Genomic DNA, 16,903 nt, shown 5'->3' on the forward strand with positions numbered 1-16,903 from the left:
TTTTTTTCCCCCTAAGAAAGAATTAGAATAGGCTTTTTGGGAAGTTTTGTGGATGATGTGGCTTTGGAGTTAAGCTTCTAGAAGTTGATCCCACCAGGGGCATAGCTCAGAAATGTGTCATATAAAGAATGTGCTCTCTCATTCAAATATTGTGTGCCTGCTTTGACACAGAGCAGACATGGCATTTTGTTCTCCTGCAGTGTTTGGCATAAAGGTGAGATACACTAATGGAATTTTCATGACTGACTGAGCTGCTGTGATAAAGGAGAAGGGCACAGTGCTGTGAGGGAACGTGACAGGGAAACCTAGTCTAGTCTGTCGGGGACTCAAAGGTTTTCCTGAAGACATGACACTTGAACTGAGCTTTGAAGAACCAATAGGAGTTAGAGCAGAGTCAGACAGAAGAGCACTGCCTGCAGAGGGAGCAGCACGTCAGCGCCCTGTGGTGCTGGTGGGAGGGAACTTAACTCATTTGAAGAACTAGGAAGAGACCAGTCTGTAGTGTGGAGAGCCCAGGGAGGGGGTAGGGTGGATTTGAGCTAAAGCTGGATATTCAATCCCAGTCCTGGAGGTCTTGGTTTGGATTTTGGTCTTAGAACCTAAGTGCAGTGGGAAGTCGTGAAGGGTTCTAAGTGAAGTGACGAGATCAGACTTTATTTGTAAAAATCACTCTCTGTTGTATGAAGAAAGACTTGTAGGGGCAGAAGACATAATAGAAGGTTTTTGTAAACTCAGAGCCCAGACAGGAGGCAGTGGAGGTACCTCCTGTGGGTGTAGGGAAGTAGACGGGTGGCAGGAAGTGAGCAGATGGAACAACTTGAGAAGCAAGTGATTGGTTTATTGTGGAGAATGAAACAGAGTGAGATTTCAAGTGTCTCTCCAGGATCTTCAGCTGGAGGAGGTAGGTTGGAGGTGGTGCCATTGAAAGAGACAGACGCTGAAAGACCAGTGGCAGTGGGACAGGGGAGGAAGGAGGGTGGTTACAGTTTGATAAAGTTTGTGTGTCCAAAATTAAGACCTTTTTCTGTACATCTCACTATTTTATGGAAATTTAATTTTTTTTTCCCCTCATTTAATGTCTTGTTAAAGGAAGCGGCTTCATTAAACAGTAGTAGGCAGCCTGTTGAGGTGAACTGTCTTGCCTTTGGTGATGTGCTTGTCTAGGTGTGTCCAGCTGCTGGGTCACGGGATGTTCTCCTCACTCAGGTGGCCAGCCGCCATCAGCTAGTGGTAGTGATTGTGAGGGAATCCTAGTGGCCTCTCTCTTACATCATTGCCCTGACCTCTGTGAAAGGCCTGTCTCTTGAAGGCTTTCAAAAGGAAGTTGTTTTATAGCCTAGAGAACATTCAGATGAGGTCAGATTAGATTGTGAATAGGTTATATGCCTTTTGCAGAGTGTATTCCTTGCAGCAGGGACTGTAGTATTTTTACATATGTTATTAAATGCATTCCTCTGCCATCAGTTTCTGCAGAAGACTGAGGCTCTGAGAGAGTAAATATTAAATAGCACGTGCAATTCAGTCACCTTGCTTAGTGGGACGGGAAGTCAGGATTAGAACCCCAGTGGCCTGTGTTGGGGTACAACTACTGGCCAGCTCAGCAGTTGTAGCTTCTCTCTTTAAGGAGGTTTTAGTAAAGCCTTTGAAACTATAACCTTTGCCAACCAACGGCCTTTTCCTGGAATAAATTTGATATACAGCATTCTTTTTTAAGCATTAATTTCTTTTTTGGCTTCTGATACTTTTCCTGCCGTTCATTTCCTACTGCTTATTTCAGCTGTCTTTTGTCCTCTTGAAATATATGATGTAGTGAGCACTAAAGACTCAGTTGTACAGCCCCTAGGTTTATGACTTAAATGTAGACTAAAAAGTGAAAAATTTTATCTCTAAGAAAATGTTTCAGTTAGTCCCCCAAAACAGTTTACTTTTTCAACATATGTTTGAATATTTTGTCTCAAATAAGAGATTTGGAACTGAGCATTCAAAGATGACTTAAGACTTAGCGTCTGCCCCAAGGAATGCTTGGGGTCAGTTGGGATGGGAACAGACACTTGAGAAAGCACTGTGAAATAGATACAAGTGATGACAGGGGGTGGGCCAAGTGAGCCGCAAGCCTAAGGGACATCACAGAGGAGGTGATACCTAAAGGATGAATTGCAGTTGGTCAGCTAAAGAAGAAGGAAAAAAAAATCATTTTAGCAGCAGAAATGATTGTAGGAAAAGGGGCTGTAAGGTAAAAAGGCTGAATTTGTTTTGGGTACAATGTGAAGGGCCCGTGTAGATTTTGTGCCCTTATTCTGTTGTTCCTAGAGATTTACCCAAGTGTTCTAATATTTATATTTTTTAAAGTCATTTTACTGAAAGGTTAAAGATTGTTTCTATTATTGTTGTTTCTATTGTTGTACTATTTCTAAGCCCTATAAAACTGTAAAGTAGCTTGGAGGGTTTCCCATTTTATAGATGAAAGTGGCAGCTCAGAAATTAGATATCTAAGGACATAGAAGAAACTAGTGGTAGGACTAATTGGTTCAAAAACATGTTCTTTGTACTAGTTTATATTGACAGTATGAGCCTTTTTCTTTTCTTTTTTTTTTTTTTTAGTATGAACCTTTTTCATAGGCACCAGATGCTAATGTCGATTTTAGCAACATTTATTGAGAGATCCTGTGCTGGGGCCCAGAATTAGGATATAAGCAAGGCATGGGTCTTGGTCTCAAGCCTACAGCCCAATATGCATGCCTCTTTAGTGGCATTTGAGGCTTTAGCCTGCTCTGTCACTGCTTTCTGAAAAAAGACTTGGAAATTTCTGTTATCCAACTTTGAGAAATCAGTAATTTGAGTGGTTCTGAGTATTCTTTTATTGAACAACTTAGGTTTACTGAGTGGTAACTACATGCCATTTTGCTAGGTTCTGGTGATACAAAGATGTATAAGACTTGAGTCTCTGCCATTTTAGTGGGAAATGCAGGTAGAGTTGATGATTACAATGTAATGTGGTAAGTGTAGTGAGAAGTGAATGTAGTCAGTCTCTGGTAGGCCATAATAAAAAGCTGCCAATCTGTGTAGGCATGGAGGGATTGGTGGACTAGGGCCATCCTGGGAAGGGTTCTTGTTCAGCCACACCTGGAAGAAGTCCTCAGGCGGGGCCCAAGGTGCCGGGCCGGGCGTTCCTTGTGAATCGGGCCAGTGCTGACTGCCCTTTGTCCTGACTGACCTGCTCTCTCCTTCTTTGCACCAGGCTATGGAACACCCTATGGTTACAGCACAGCTGCCCCTGCCTATGGTACGTACACTGTCTTACTGATTTCTCCTCTTAGCCTCTCTGCACAGCAATCCAAAGCACAGTTTGTATGTAGGGTATCTTTAAATGAATTGGAGGATCTCAGACCTATTCATTCTAGTGACCCAACTTAAATTCCCTTTGAAAATGCCACAACCTTGTGGTTCTTGGTTTGGTTGGAGTTGCTCTTCTCTCTGCTTTGCCTGATTGAAGGACTGCTTGTTCTAATTGCCTGTTTCTGACCATATTGAAATTAAATATTCTAAGTAGTTCTTCTTACAGCCAACTTACACTCCATTCAAAGGCTACTGAAGGGCCATACCCAGTTCCTAGCTTGGCTGCCTGCCAGTTACAGAGCCACATTTAAGTTTCTGGTTAGAAACTGTATGAACTGCAGGTGATTTGAGTTAGGGATAGGAAGTACTCACTTCACATTGGTAGTGTTATGCTTTGTTGTGAATTTTGCTGTGGAGGTGAAGGGAACAGGTCCCAGAGAGTGATGCGGGGGTATCCACAGCAGTGTTACCGAAGTTCTTACTGCAGAAAGTCTGTGTAGTACATGTGAGAAAATCATAGGGATATCTCCTCTCCTTTCAAAAATAAAAATAAAGGCAAGTGCAGAAATGAACCTCAGTGGCCCTTTGGATAACTTTTGAATGAGGTTTATGTGGCAATGGAGGCAGTAGGTTTGGAGTCAGTGATATGCTCTCTTAGACATTTTTCCTATCTTGGGTGCTACATGGTATAGAACCAGCCATCTGCAGAATGTTTGTCATTTAGAGCAAAAAGAGCGCCAGTGTGTGTGTGTGTGCTCATGTGAGAGTGTGTGAGAGCATGCGTGTGTGCCCCAGTGCGACCCTAGGCTGGGCGTGCGTGCACACGGAAGAGAAGGACCCTTGCCTGTGTTGCTACTTGTGGTGTTAGTCCTTCACACGAGCCTCAGACCTTTCCTTGTGCTTTTTCTCTTCACACATCAGCTTTCCCATTTTTGTTTGGATGGGAATTATGGGTCTTTAAGACACTGCTAAATTGAAGCTTCATTTGATTTCGTAACTAGAAATAAGTAGAAAGTGAACAATTTGAGCACTTTTTCCCAGTAAGATAGATCATTTACAACCTGGAAAGATGTGGGGAAGCTGCAAGACTGACATTTGGGGTAGGTTTTCTTGAAGGTGGAGAACAGTCTGGAGTTTCAGCCTTACTTGCGTGTCTCCATTGGCTCAGCTGTGGCCAGGGCTCCCCGTATTCTGCTTTTTCTGAGATACAGGGAGGGGGTTAGGAACTGGGGGCTCATTCAGGAATATGCTGTCATTTAGAATTTATTTTAAATTCAAACTCTCTAGCTTCTTTTGATTTGGCCATTTGTTTTTACCATTCAGCCAACTTCTGCATATCTTGACCACCTCTCCTTCCTGTGGATTAGGTCTGGTCAGTTTATCCAAATACATTTTGACTCACTGGACTCATTGTGATATGTCTTGTGTGAAAGCCAAAGCATCTGCCTTCTAGGGCAGGTCCTTAAGTCGGTGCCTTTCTTTTAGACACAGTAAGACCCATGTTCTTTAGTGTAGGTTTGCAAGAGCTTAATTTTTTTTCTTTAAAATACTTCTATATCTAGGCTCTAAGGTACATTCATGTTTTTCCTCAATCTTTTTAATTTCTCTCTCGTTCTTCCCTTTCCTCTAACATTAAACTTCCACCCTGCGGCCTCCAAGCCCGCTCTTCAGAAGGCTCCTCTCTTCCATGTGTCATATAACTGACTTCCAAAGCTGGTGAAATTTAATGCCCCCATTTTTCACATAAAAGATACGGTTTTTAAATGTTACTGTGATGCCAACCTACTAAAACGATGCTTTATTTTGGCTGTAAGGTAAACATGTCTTTGGCCTTCGTAAAGCTGTTGCATGTGGGGTAGTTTCCCTCTGATCATCTGGTGCTCTCAGATACCTGCTGTTGCTGCTTTGTGATTTCTCCATAGGTTAAACATTAGAACAGAAACAAGGAGCAGATTTCAAATCATGCTTGAGTATGCAGAAGTTTGTGAGGCCACAAGAACTCATTAATTAAAAAATTAAGAAAGTAATTAATCTTTCCAGATTTGCCATGCCAATATTGGCAGTAGCCATTAAGATAAATACCTGGTCACAACTCCAGTTGGAACTGTCTTTCTGGGGAGCTGAGGCCTGCACAGAAAGCTGTGTTTGAATCTTGACAATCCCTGTTTCTCCTGTAATATGTGATGTGCCAAATTGAGAGTCACTTTAGAATATTAATCAATGGCATTGCTTTTGAGCTTTATAATTGATGGCCGCTCACTCAAATGAAATCCCTTTTTGGATATCATTTTTCCTGTGATGTAGCCATCTTAATTTTGAGTGGAAAATATTATCACAATATTAAGAGTTAATTTCAAAGTTTGTGGGCCTCTTTCATAATGGTACATGTTGACTGACTAATCTGGAAAAGGTTAATGATAATCTCTGTAAGATTCTTTTTTTTAACCTGAAATTTTTATTGGATTATTAAACTTATTTGGAGTCCTCTCCGTTTCTTTTCTCTGTAGGTTTACCCAAGAGAATGGTTCTGTTACCCGTTATGAAATTCCCAACATATCCTGTTCCCCACTACTCATTCTTTTAGCAAATGACAGAAGCTAATTCCTATTCAACAACAACCCAGTACATACAGAATGTTAGAGAAAAAGCCTTTTTATCCTGCTTTCTTTGAACACATACTTGATCAAAATTATTTGTAAAGAACATCTTTTCCTACTTTTTGATTTTAACAAATGCAACTTTAGTTCTCTAAAACTTGAAAACAAACAAAAAAGAAACTAGTTCTGTGAAACGGTACCTCATTTCCGGAAAATAACTTATACCAGCCCTTCTGTTTTAGGGAAATAAGTATAGCAGTTCAAAGTTTAAGTTTTAAGAGGAATATCAGATTATGTAAAATTAAATTTGTGAAGGATGTATAGAGTCTCAAACACTGATCACAAATAAACTGCTTTGTTGTAACACAGAGTACTGCCTGGTTCCTGACGCAGTCACTTGACGCTTAGCTGATTGATCTGTATTTGCCCCAGGGCACTTTAATTCGGGCTGTAGTTATTTTTTTTAATACAATAGAGACTTTTCATTTAAACTTTAACTTTGTAAATATTGAAGTGTGTAATTAAAGCCAATAAAATATGGGTTTGAATATTGTTTTAGCTTATTATTTTTGATATGTTTTGGTATCAAATTATAAAGAATTGAAAACTAATAATAACTTAGCCCTAGAAACCCATTCATTTGTAAGCAAACTGATAAAACAAAGCAGAGACAATTGTTAGTTTGAGCTCGTCTATTTACTTTGTAAGCCCTTTGTACTCCTGCTGTACAAGGGCATCCCCCTGATAAAGGTTTATTCTGTTATCCGAGAATTGCTTATTAAAATGATGGCACTACCCAGAGATGGGGAAGGAGGAATGTGATTATTTTAGTTTCCGAATTTCCAAGTTTTAAAAAATAATAAATTAATCCATCAATGACCCTCTCTTGTTCTTGTGGCCTTCTTCACTCTGTAAGATACTGTGTTCACTCCCTGGCTTTTTTCATGTAGATTGAAGATTAGCGATTTTTCTGGAATTCATTGAAGGGTCTCTTATCCTCTTCAATTACATCAGAATCTAAAGCAGCAACAGGGTCCCCATAAAAACTTGCTCTTCGATTGTCCCAGTTCTTGTTGAGTGCTGCTGTGAAAAGTGACAGGTTTCAGCCATGGGTCAGCATTTATTTTTTAAGACACCTGACTAAGCTGGTGAAAAATGATCAGTCGGTAACATTGTGCTGTTCTGTAAAGGGTGCAGACCTAAGTCTTCCACTTGCATTCTCACCTCGTTTGGAAGCCTATGATGTTACTAGAAGGTAATGGTTTCATTAAGGTACTCACCCCCATGAAGGCAACATTGTGGTCTCGTGTTGATATTTGCAAGTAGCTGTGTCTTAAAATTGTCCATTTTTAGTTTGAATTAGCTTACCTCTTCTTCATTTCTGTCTTTTGGAGCTGAATAGTGCTCATCGCTGAGAGTGGGCTTCAAAATATGGCAAATTTATGTACCCAATTTCTCTGGGACCACTAAACAAGCATGAAACAGGAGGTTGAAAATAAATGTTAGTGTTACTTAATCAGATATCTGATTTTTACACCACAGCTTGCTTGTTCCTTCAGCTCCTTGACCTTTTGTCTGTATCAGTGGTGGGTGATACTTTAATAAAACCTCATCACTTGCTGGAAGTAGCTGTGAACTTACCATTCTCATCCTGTGCATTAGTGGCTAGACCTACACAAGAGGGCCCATCTCAGCTGGGAGTTTTCATGTTTCATTGATTTGTTTTGCTGACCTATGGATGAAACAGAGCCATCACTGAGAAGAAAAAGCATGGCTGGTAGTGTCCAGTTTTTCTTAATTAAGTATTTACAACAGCCCTCTTTGTTTATGGAATACTATTAATTGGCAGCTGCAGCTGTATTGTTATTTGAAATTGATTGTCAAATTTGCATTCCAAGTTGGAATCTCTCTGGAGATTTCTCTTTAGAAAATTCTTTCAAAGTAGCTGACTTGTAACGCAACTCAACCCCTCTGTAACGGTGCAAAGGGAGCTGTGCTCTTTTCCACCATGATGGCAGTCATTTCAAATGGTTTCTACCAAGTCTTTTTTTTTTTTTTTTAATTTGTTGTTTGTTGGAAGTTACTAACCATGTTTTGTAAACCTGCCCAGTTGCTGCAAACTTTGACATTTCTCTGCTTTACTTAAAATAATCGAGCTGTCAGTCCTTTGTTAGAAGTGGTAACCATGCAAGTTCAACTGTTTAAATTTTGTAATGGATTAAGTGTCCTCCCCTCACCCCCACCACCCTTTGCCCTTCCCACCCCTTCATTTTGTAATGAAAATTCCACTTACAGCTGAAAGAGCAGAGAAATATAAATGAAGCTTTTGGCTTCACCAAATTCTGTGAAATTAACACCAAGTTTTGCTTCTCTGCTCTTTTCTCCACTGTAGGTGGTTTTTTCATTGACAGCCCCTATTGCCAGCCTCTGAGCGTCGCACCATTTATTATTCACTTGGGCCCTCAAGATTTCTTCTCTGACTTCTAGAACCATCAGGTTGTCTGGCTTGAAATGGCAATTTCTATGTCTTGATCTTAAGAGCAATGTGACCCCCTGAGGCTTTCCAGCTTTCAGACACAGCACTTTTGACACCTCCTTTTGGAAAGCAGTGACTGAGCATTTTAAAGAAGAGCAATACTTTATTCAAAGCCACGGTGTCTGTTTGAAAACTTTTCCTTTGGAAACCTAGCAATACCTGGATATACTTAACCCCTCCTAGCCTAGTCTCTTGTCAGGGAGTCTAAAGACCAATGTAGAACTTAGAATTAGTGTATGAGCTGTGCTATCTTCTGACAGTTTTTAAACTTTTTTAGCACATAAACTGAATAGTTCCATTCCTGACTGCGTCAGTTAGTGCTATTATAATTCCTCAGAGATAGGGGTCCTCCTTGAAGCCATATTTCTTTGCATGGGGGCCGGCACCCAGCCAGGGAGGTGGCCTGCAGCCATGTTTCTTGAGGCTGCGGGTGTACCCCATATCTTGTGCAAGGTAATTGGTCCAATAGATTCCTGACATACCTCATGTTGACTAGATGCAGTGCATGGTGCGGGGACGCGAGGGCTCCTGGAGTCGTTTGTAGGCTCTCAAATTGTTAACCTGGGGAACAAACCACTGATAGATTTTGCTGGTATTAGCCTTTTCTTCTTTTTTAAAATTTGGGTGAAATGTTTGAAAATCATGAATCAGTCAGTCACCGTTATTAATTGAAGAGCTGGGAATACCTCGTTAATGTATTTTTAAAACTGGTGTTGGACCCTCTGTGTATTTCAGGTTAATACTTTTAAGCAGTTTTCAGCACGTTTATCTCACTTTATTCTCGTTCTCCTCGGACCTTCGTAGCCATATCACTTGTATAAAATAGGCTGAGATATAGTGACTGTAAGCTGTGGTCTCAGTATACAAAGGTAAGCTCTTTTATTTTCTGATTAAAGAGAAAATTAAAAATCAACACAACATGCATATATGACAATCATATATGATGTATTTGATCTCTTGGGTCTTCTGTCATCACATTACTTTAAAATTTTTTATGATCTAAATGTAAAATAGTTATTTTCAGCATTTTGTTTTTTAATAATACCCTTGTAATTTCTATTTAAGAGACATTTCACTTTAAGTGTGTGTATATGTATAGAAATTATGATATAATATATATGTGAATTACACACACTTATCTGTTTAAATAAAAGAATTTGGTGGTGGGGTGTTTTCACCTAAGAAGATTTTAACATCAGGGCACTCTTTCAGCCAAAGTGCTAGAATTTCATAAGCAGCAAGATTGGTAGCAGTGCCGGTAGGACCCATTTATGTGTAGCTGTAACATAAGCTGAGGATCAAAGTGCCAATTTCTCAGAGAGTTCTCTGAGAAATGAATATCTCTGATCTGTGTTGTATGCCCTAATACAACAGCAGCAAGAAGCCATAAAAAAAAAAAAGCAATAGAAAATGAAAAAACCAAAATAATAAGGTAACTATGGAAAAATATATAATTGAGTTAAACTAAGTATTTCCAGAACCAAGTATGTCAAGACTGAGAGTGGTAAATACCTGGTGTGCAGAGACCAAATAGATGTAAGGAATTCCATCTTTTCCAGGTTAGATAGATGATTTATTTCCCATCTATTCACCATCATGGGGTTCATTTAAAAGATATGAAGGTTAGGCCAAATATTTTGAAAAGGATGTGCTTCATTTAGTGTATTCCATAAATGCATTTCATTTGTATTAGATGTTCTGTGCTAAGGTTGTATTTGATATATACATATATATATATATATAGATTAAAATGAAGCTTATGTTTTATATTTGTCTCTAAGTAGCAGTTTTCTTTTTACTACTAACTTTGAAGGTTGCTGGGACAACTTTTTTTCCATACAGAATCTGTATGTATGTTGAATGTGGCTTTGGCATCTATAAAAGGTTGTATGAAGCCTAGGTGACTAGTACCAAGAACATTCCAGCCCTGAACAAGCAGCCGAGAGCCCCTTACGTGCTGGGTTCTTCTTTGGATACTGGTGAAACAGGCTCCACCCACTGGAAACCTTTTAAGTTGGAGGGTATCTTTTTTTTGGTGGAGTTGAGCCTACTGTAAATATCCTAGGTTGGGAGACAACACATTAGCAGTGTCAGGAGATAATTAACTTAGTAGTTTACTTATAAATTATTTAATAATATGGGCCCTCTGATCTCATTGAAATGGGTGTCATTTGGAAACCGATTCATTTAAAATATGTCCCTGGCAGTTTTGAGAGCCTGAAACTTACTCTGGTTTATGTTCATGGACCTCTGTCCACATAAATGAATGAAATGAATAACAAATAAGCCCAGTCCTTTTAAAGCAGTTTTTATAGTGTAGCAAAGAACAATAGTGGTTAATTTAAACACTAATCATTTTTCAGTGACAAATGAGGGGAATTTTACTCTTGTAATCAGTCATTCATTATTATTTCCCTGTTTCTTGGGTTTCATTAATAACTGCAGTGGGAGGTAAATCTTTAGTAGTGACAGAGAGGAGTGAACTAAGGAGATTTGATCCCTTTCCCCCCAAAAATTAGATTTCTAGCAATCTAGAGTCCTAATCAGAAAACCACCTGCTCTGTGAACAGTCTTCCTGTAACTCCTATTCACCGTATGCCACTGCCTGCCTTGTGGTGGTGCTGGGGTGGGGGTGGTCCCTGTGAAGTTGTCCAGAACAAGAAAGCTTCTGTTGTATTCAGACTTTTCTCTGTAACCATCTGAGGCCATGCCATTCAGTGACCAGAGATTTCTCAGTGTTACTAGGAGGCCGAGAAGGGAGATGGGTGGTAAATGAGTAACAACCTGCAGAGCCAAGAAACTACCTACCACTGAGGTGAGTTCAGTTTTGATGTGTTCCTCTATAGCAGTTATTTCCAGAGCTAGTACTTCTTATGTAAGTTCCTTCCTTTCCTAATAGCATCTTCCAGAAAGTCTATTTTAAGTCAAGAATTGAAGTTGACTTAGTTGTAAGAATAGATATCCTTTCCCACAGTATCGTTTTAGGTAAGAGCTAACAGCTTCCATTGATACTTGAAGCAGTGATCTTTGGAGATTTTTTAAAATAGCATCGTAATGCAAATTAGGTTATGTAAGCTTTACAGCACAGCTAGAAATAGAGAATAGAAACCATGTGGGACGCTGGGCCAGAGTATATTTCTCTCCCTCCAGCAAATTTCTGTGGGACCTGGGAATTAAATGAGTTAATACACAGAGTGCTTTGACTAGTACCTGGCACATAGTAAGTGCTCAGTAAATGTTGACTGTTTTTACTGTGGTTGGCCAGGCTGTGCTGACAGGGAGTGGAGAAGCAGGTGCATGGTCTGCTCGGGTGGAACTGTGTGGGTTGCTTCGGGTACACAGGTTTGGGGTGCTCCCTGGGTTTGGGACAGGACTGCTAGTATCTTGGGGTCAGACAGACACAGAGCAAACACTTGGTGAGATGTGGTGTGGGAGGTCGCTGCAGATCCATGCTGGATAAAGATGCTTGTGTTTTTGCATGGTAGTCAGTCATTGGACAGTCTGCTGCCAGGAGTTTGTAATACTTGCTTTGGGATTTAGGTGTGCTTGGAACTTCAAAGGGGCTGAGCTTACAATGTCAACCAGCTGATTCCAAGTTCCCTGTCTGTGCATTAGTAAGAAAAAACTGTGTGATTACAGTTAGCCACAGAATCTGATATTCAGAGCTCACCATTATTTGGCAGGTAGAAAGCGAGTTATCATAAAGCACAGACAAGAAAAAGGAGACTGGGAGGCATGCTTAGAAGGCTGTTGACTCAGATGCTTCTCTAAATAGCATTCCTGCACTTCTCTCTTTACAGTTTTCTGCAACACTTTGGGGGTTAAAAAAAACCCTGTGCTTATCACCACATAAGGCCTCCCTTCTGCCTGTTATACATCCGTCTCTCTGTCCATCTACCCATTTATCTATCTAGACACAGCTGGGAAGTTGCTTTTCAGCAAAAAGAAAAAAAAAATATGGATGGCTGGACTGAATAAAGGGTGAGCATCTTCGTGTCTCTGGCTCACATGTCTGCTTTGAACCTCAGGGGCCTCTGGAGGTTGCAGCCGCGCCTCTCTGCTGGTGGAGGTGAGCTGAGTGGGGAATGCGGACTGAGTTTGGTGATGCTCTGAGGTTACAAAAACCGTTTAGACAGAACTGTTAGTTCTGAAGGCAAATAAGATAGATTTGCAGTATAGTCAAGAGGTTTTTCTTAAATTCAAGAAATATTTGTGTAAGTGATGTCTTGGCAGAAGTGACCTCACTCCACTGCTGTGGCTGTTGAGTGGGATCCTTGCCTCATTAACAAACTCTGTGGCAAGGCCTTGGGGTTTTGTTCATTTTGTCTTGTCTTGACCAATCAGTAGATAACACCTTAATTACTTGGCCCTTCTAAGGAGGGTCTTTCTTGGCAGAACTCCAGTCTCTGCTGGTGGGTAGCATGGGGATTGCCACCATCTGCCCAGGCTGCTTAAGAGTCAGATTAGCATCTCCTAGCTGGACATGTGGTCCCGAGTCATCTTTTCGCTGCTTATGGCCCCAAGGAGGTGGGGGAATGAGCCACCGCCGGGAGGGTGTTCTCTCAGCGCTGTCTTGGCGCCTGGTTTCTCTCCGCTTTGTTTCACTTTCTCCTGCCTTGGTCCTTTTGTGCCGTATGGAAGAACAGTCTGCATTCACATGTTAGTTGAACGTCCCAAGTAGTTAATGGTAGCCCTCAGGTCAGTTCATTTGGGGGGCTCTGGGCAGCAGTGGATGGAAGAAAGGAGAGCAGGGGGAAAGATGCTAAAATTGGTATCTTGTGTGTGCCAGGCACTTGGACATTTTTCTTACTTCTCAGCCCTCTTCAAGGTGGTATATCTTACAGATGAAAAAAGTGAGGCTCAGAGTGACGGGCTCGAGTCGAGAATGAAACCCAGATGCTTTAAGTGCCAGTGCCTTTTTCTGCAGCACCATGCTATGGATTAGAAGGAGGTGAGAAGGCACACTGGGTGACAGCAAGGTGGTGTGTGGGCAGCGAGGCAGGGCCAAATGGAGCCTGTAAAGGGCCTGAGCACAAGCCAGGGGCCTCACTGTCATAGGGTCTTTGGAGCTCACAGGCTCAGGCCAATCCTTGGACCTGTGCTGGAGTCTAGACTTTAACTTGAGGTCATTTTAGACCAGTATCCTGGTCTAAAATAGGGCTATTTTCTTTTAGAGTGATTGGAAAAGATTAACAAACTGGAAAGATAGGTTGGAAGGCTGAGGTGTGGCTGTATAAACAGAGGAAGCTTTTGTATTTGAGGCTTGCTTTTCTGTTTGAGTATTAGTGAGAAATTGAGGTCTATGTTTTCATTCAGCTAATGCTTGCTGAGTACGCGCTGTCTGGCCTGAGACTGGAGATGGGGGTGTCGGAGCCAAACTCTGAAGGAGAGCTGGCGAGGTGTGGCTCACTGGGGCAGAGAGGTGGCGCTGGGCAGAGATGGGGGTGGGGACAGATTGCGGTGGCCCGTTCTGCCGGCCAGGAGTGGCCCCTGGACTCGGCTTCAGGGAAGGCCGTGGGCCCCTCACTAGTGCCTCAGCAGGTTAGTGCCAGCTGGGTCTCTGCTCAGGGTCAGGGGGGTGTGGGGGTGGATACAGAATCCTCTTCAGGGAGAGTCTTCCCTGACCCCAAGTCACTGCCATCCTTGACAGCTGGCCATTTTTCTGAGCCATGAGCCATAATCCTGGAGGGGATCAGGGAGAAGAACCTTCTCGTAAGCCCACATTGCAGGAGTTCCCAAGCTCCGGCCTGTGGAAGGACTGGCCCCTGTGTGTGCAGCAGCAGCAGAGTCCTCTCCACGCTGTCACCACGCCCTGCCCTGATGGTCCCGCTCAGAGCAGCAGCAGCAGCCCAGGGATGTGGTTCCCACTCCACAGACAAGAAAACAGAAGCCAAGAGACTCTGAAAACCACCCAGCTTATTTGTGGCAAAACACTGGCTCCTAGTAAGAGTTTTTGACCACACAGAAGCAGCGCCATTTCTTCTGTTTTTAGAGTTCACAGAAGCCTTTTCTTAGGGAGGAGATTTGAACACCACCACAACTGTGGGATCTAGAAGTTCTCTCCTTTGACAGATGAGGAAATAGAGGCTTACACAAACCAACCTTCCCAAAATTATATAGCTAGTAAGTGGCCCAGGCCACCCATTCCGATAGCACTGTGCTCACACTAGCGGTTGGTGTTGGCAGTCTAGTCTGCTGCCTGTCCTATTTTCCAAAACTTTGGCAAGTTTCCTCTCCTCTTTATGATGCATTCATCCTACTTACCTTTCTTCCAGCCTTCTGGAATATATCCTGTGTAGCTTGAGACAAAACATGCAAGACACAACCCTGCCCTCCCTGACTCCCTCCCCCTCCCCACCAGGGGCAAAGAAGGAGAGCAGACTTCAGATTCGTTCTTCTCTGGCTGCTCAGGCGTGTCAGCTGGCTCCTGGGCAGGGTTACTGACTACCTTCGGGCCAGGTGGCCTGCTTGTCGTCGTCGTTTTGTCAGCTGCATCGCCGTTTCCACGGACCGACTTTTTGTACCAGAACAGAACCCTGTGATAAAGTGCAGAGCAGTAGCTGCCACTGGAGAGGCTCCGGGCATTGGGTGGGGGAGGGGTGTGCTGGGGGAGGTGCTTTTTCTGTGTTGAGCTTCATCCGCGTTCTGCTTGTCTGCAGCCCGTTTCTGGTGAGGCCTTCTCTGGTGCTCTAACTGAAGGGGTCGTCCTCAGTCACCTTTCCAGAATTCTGGGGCCAGGGTCTCACTGGGCCCTTCCAGCCTGTAGCTGATCTCAGAAGTTGCTCAGCTCTCTGATGTCTGAGGAAGTGGCATTATGGGAAGTATGGTGGCTGTGCCATCACTCTGGAGGGGAGTCCCTCCTTCCACATCATCTGGAAGGTGGCACCCGAGGAGCTCAGGAAAGCGGAAAGAACCTTGAGAGAGAGAGGTGAGGCTGGTGAAGGGCAGACTTGGAGACACTGTGGACCTTGCTGCCAGGTATTCTGACGGGTTCTATTTACTTGTTGTATGTGGCTCCAGAAGGGGATAGGTGGTTCTAGTACAGCCAGTTGGGCAGTTAAGGTGGCAGTGAGTGTTTCCAATAAATGCGTGTGCCCAAGAGGGGAGAAGTGGTCTTAGGAGTGTCACCGATCACATCTGTGTTCTATGCAAACTGATGGCCCACACAGCTGGCTTCTTGCCCACACAGTCCTGGTCTCCTGGCCACGTGGAGCCCAGTCCTCAGCAGTCAGCACGGAAATCTGATGAGACTGCTGCCACTCCCAGGACCACGACTCCCGTCCTGGACACATGGATATATTGGAAACACCTACTGTCACTTCCTCCTCCTAATCACGCTATGCTGGGGCAGAAGGAGCAACTGAAGAAAATGTCAGATTTTCAGCTTAGACAGCCAAGTAGCAGGTGAAACCTGACCAAGGAGCCCAGGAAGCAGGGGGATGCTTGCAAGAGGGACTCCCGCTCCATCCAGGAGCAGAGCCAGGCCTGTGCAGACTGAGGGCTGAGGGGAGAGTGAGGGGCTCCAGGGACGTAGCCAAGGCTTCCTGCAGAGATGGACATCCGCTGGGTAGGGGTCGGCCCAGTGAGGCAGCGGGGTCTCGAGGAGGGGGTGTGGTGTGTGCAGAAGGGACAGCATGAAGGTGCTTGTTGGTGGGAACTGGGATGGTTAGGAAGGTGAAATGGCACAATGGGGTGTGCAGTTTGGGGCCACTCTGTGAAAGGCCTTGGGTGCTGTGCCCTCAGTGATTACATCTTCCAGGATGGTGAGAGGACTCTGGAGGGTCAGTTTGGACAGCTGGATGAGGAAGGGCTGAACGTAGAGGCTGCTGCAGGTGCTCTGGTGAAGGATGGCGGCTGGCTGAGGGAGGCAGCCAGGGGGAGGGCATTTCTTCATGTCCAGGCTCCTTGCCTGGGTTGAGCTGGAGGCTGTGGGGCCAGGGAACTACAGGAACCCACACCCAGCAAGGGGACTGGGGGCCCCTGTTCAGTAGGTGATGGACGACGGTGGTGCCTGAGAATAATATAGGAATGGGGGGTAGCAGGGACTGCCTCCACTGGGCCAGGAAGTGGGGGTCTGGTGGGCATGGCACCCCGTGCCCCCTCCTGTGCTCTTTGGGAAGCTTTTTGGTGATGGATGGAGAGGTTAGTAGCCAGCTCTGCTGAGTTGGCCAGTCAAGGGAGTGGCAGGTACTGGATGGTCATTGGTACAGGGGCTTCTCCTTTTTAAAGTAATGTTTTAGCCTCTTCACCTGGCAAGAGGTGGAGTCCCTTGGATTCAGATCTGTAGAAAAAGGTCTTTAGCCAGGGGAGGTATGCACTTGTTCTACAAGTACTTTAAGGAGAAAAAGGCAGGACTGTTAAGATTACTAGTAAATTTGCTTTGGGCCTGTTTTGTTCTGCCACCTCTGGCTCATTCCGCCCAGGTGGGCAGGGA

At 43.6% G+C, this 16,903-nt stretch overlaps 1 protein-coding gene across 30 annotated transcripts in view; it reads left to right on the forward strand.

Annotated features, from left to right (window-relative positions):
• The window catches only part of STRBP (spermatid perinuclear RNA binding protein), a 143,670-nt gene extending 131,205 nt beyond the window's left edge, over window positions 1-12,465 (forward strand). For 17 of the 30 annotated variants that reach the window (XM_081588685.1, XM_081588688.1, XM_081588717.1 and 14 more), the window contains 2 exons: window positions 3,239-3,283; window positions 5,844-6,301. In XM_081588685.1, coding sequence (XP_081444811.1) covers window positions 3,239-3,283; window positions 5,844-5,920 — 122 coding nt within the window. In that variant the 3' untranslated portion in view covers window positions 5,921-6,301. Of the gene's footprint in view, window positions 1-3,238; window positions 3,284-5,843; window positions 6,302-9,204; window positions 9,379-11,205; window positions 11,285-12,269 lie in introns of those variants that run through there. The other 13 variants (XM_081588698.1, XM_081588697.1, XM_081588703.1 and 10 more) reach the window with 3 other exon arrangements.
• The last annotated feature ends 4,438 nt before the right edge of the window (window positions 12,466-16,903 follow it).

Source organism: Giraffa tippelskirchi, chromosome 4, assembly GCF_054371585.1.
Source record: "Giraffa tippelskirchi isolate mGirTip1 chromosome 4, T2T-mGirTip1v1.2.pri, whole genome shotgun sequence".
Taxonomy (NCBI): Eukaryota; Metazoa; Chordata; class Mammalia; order Artiodactyla; family Giraffidae; genus Giraffa; species Giraffa tippelskirchi.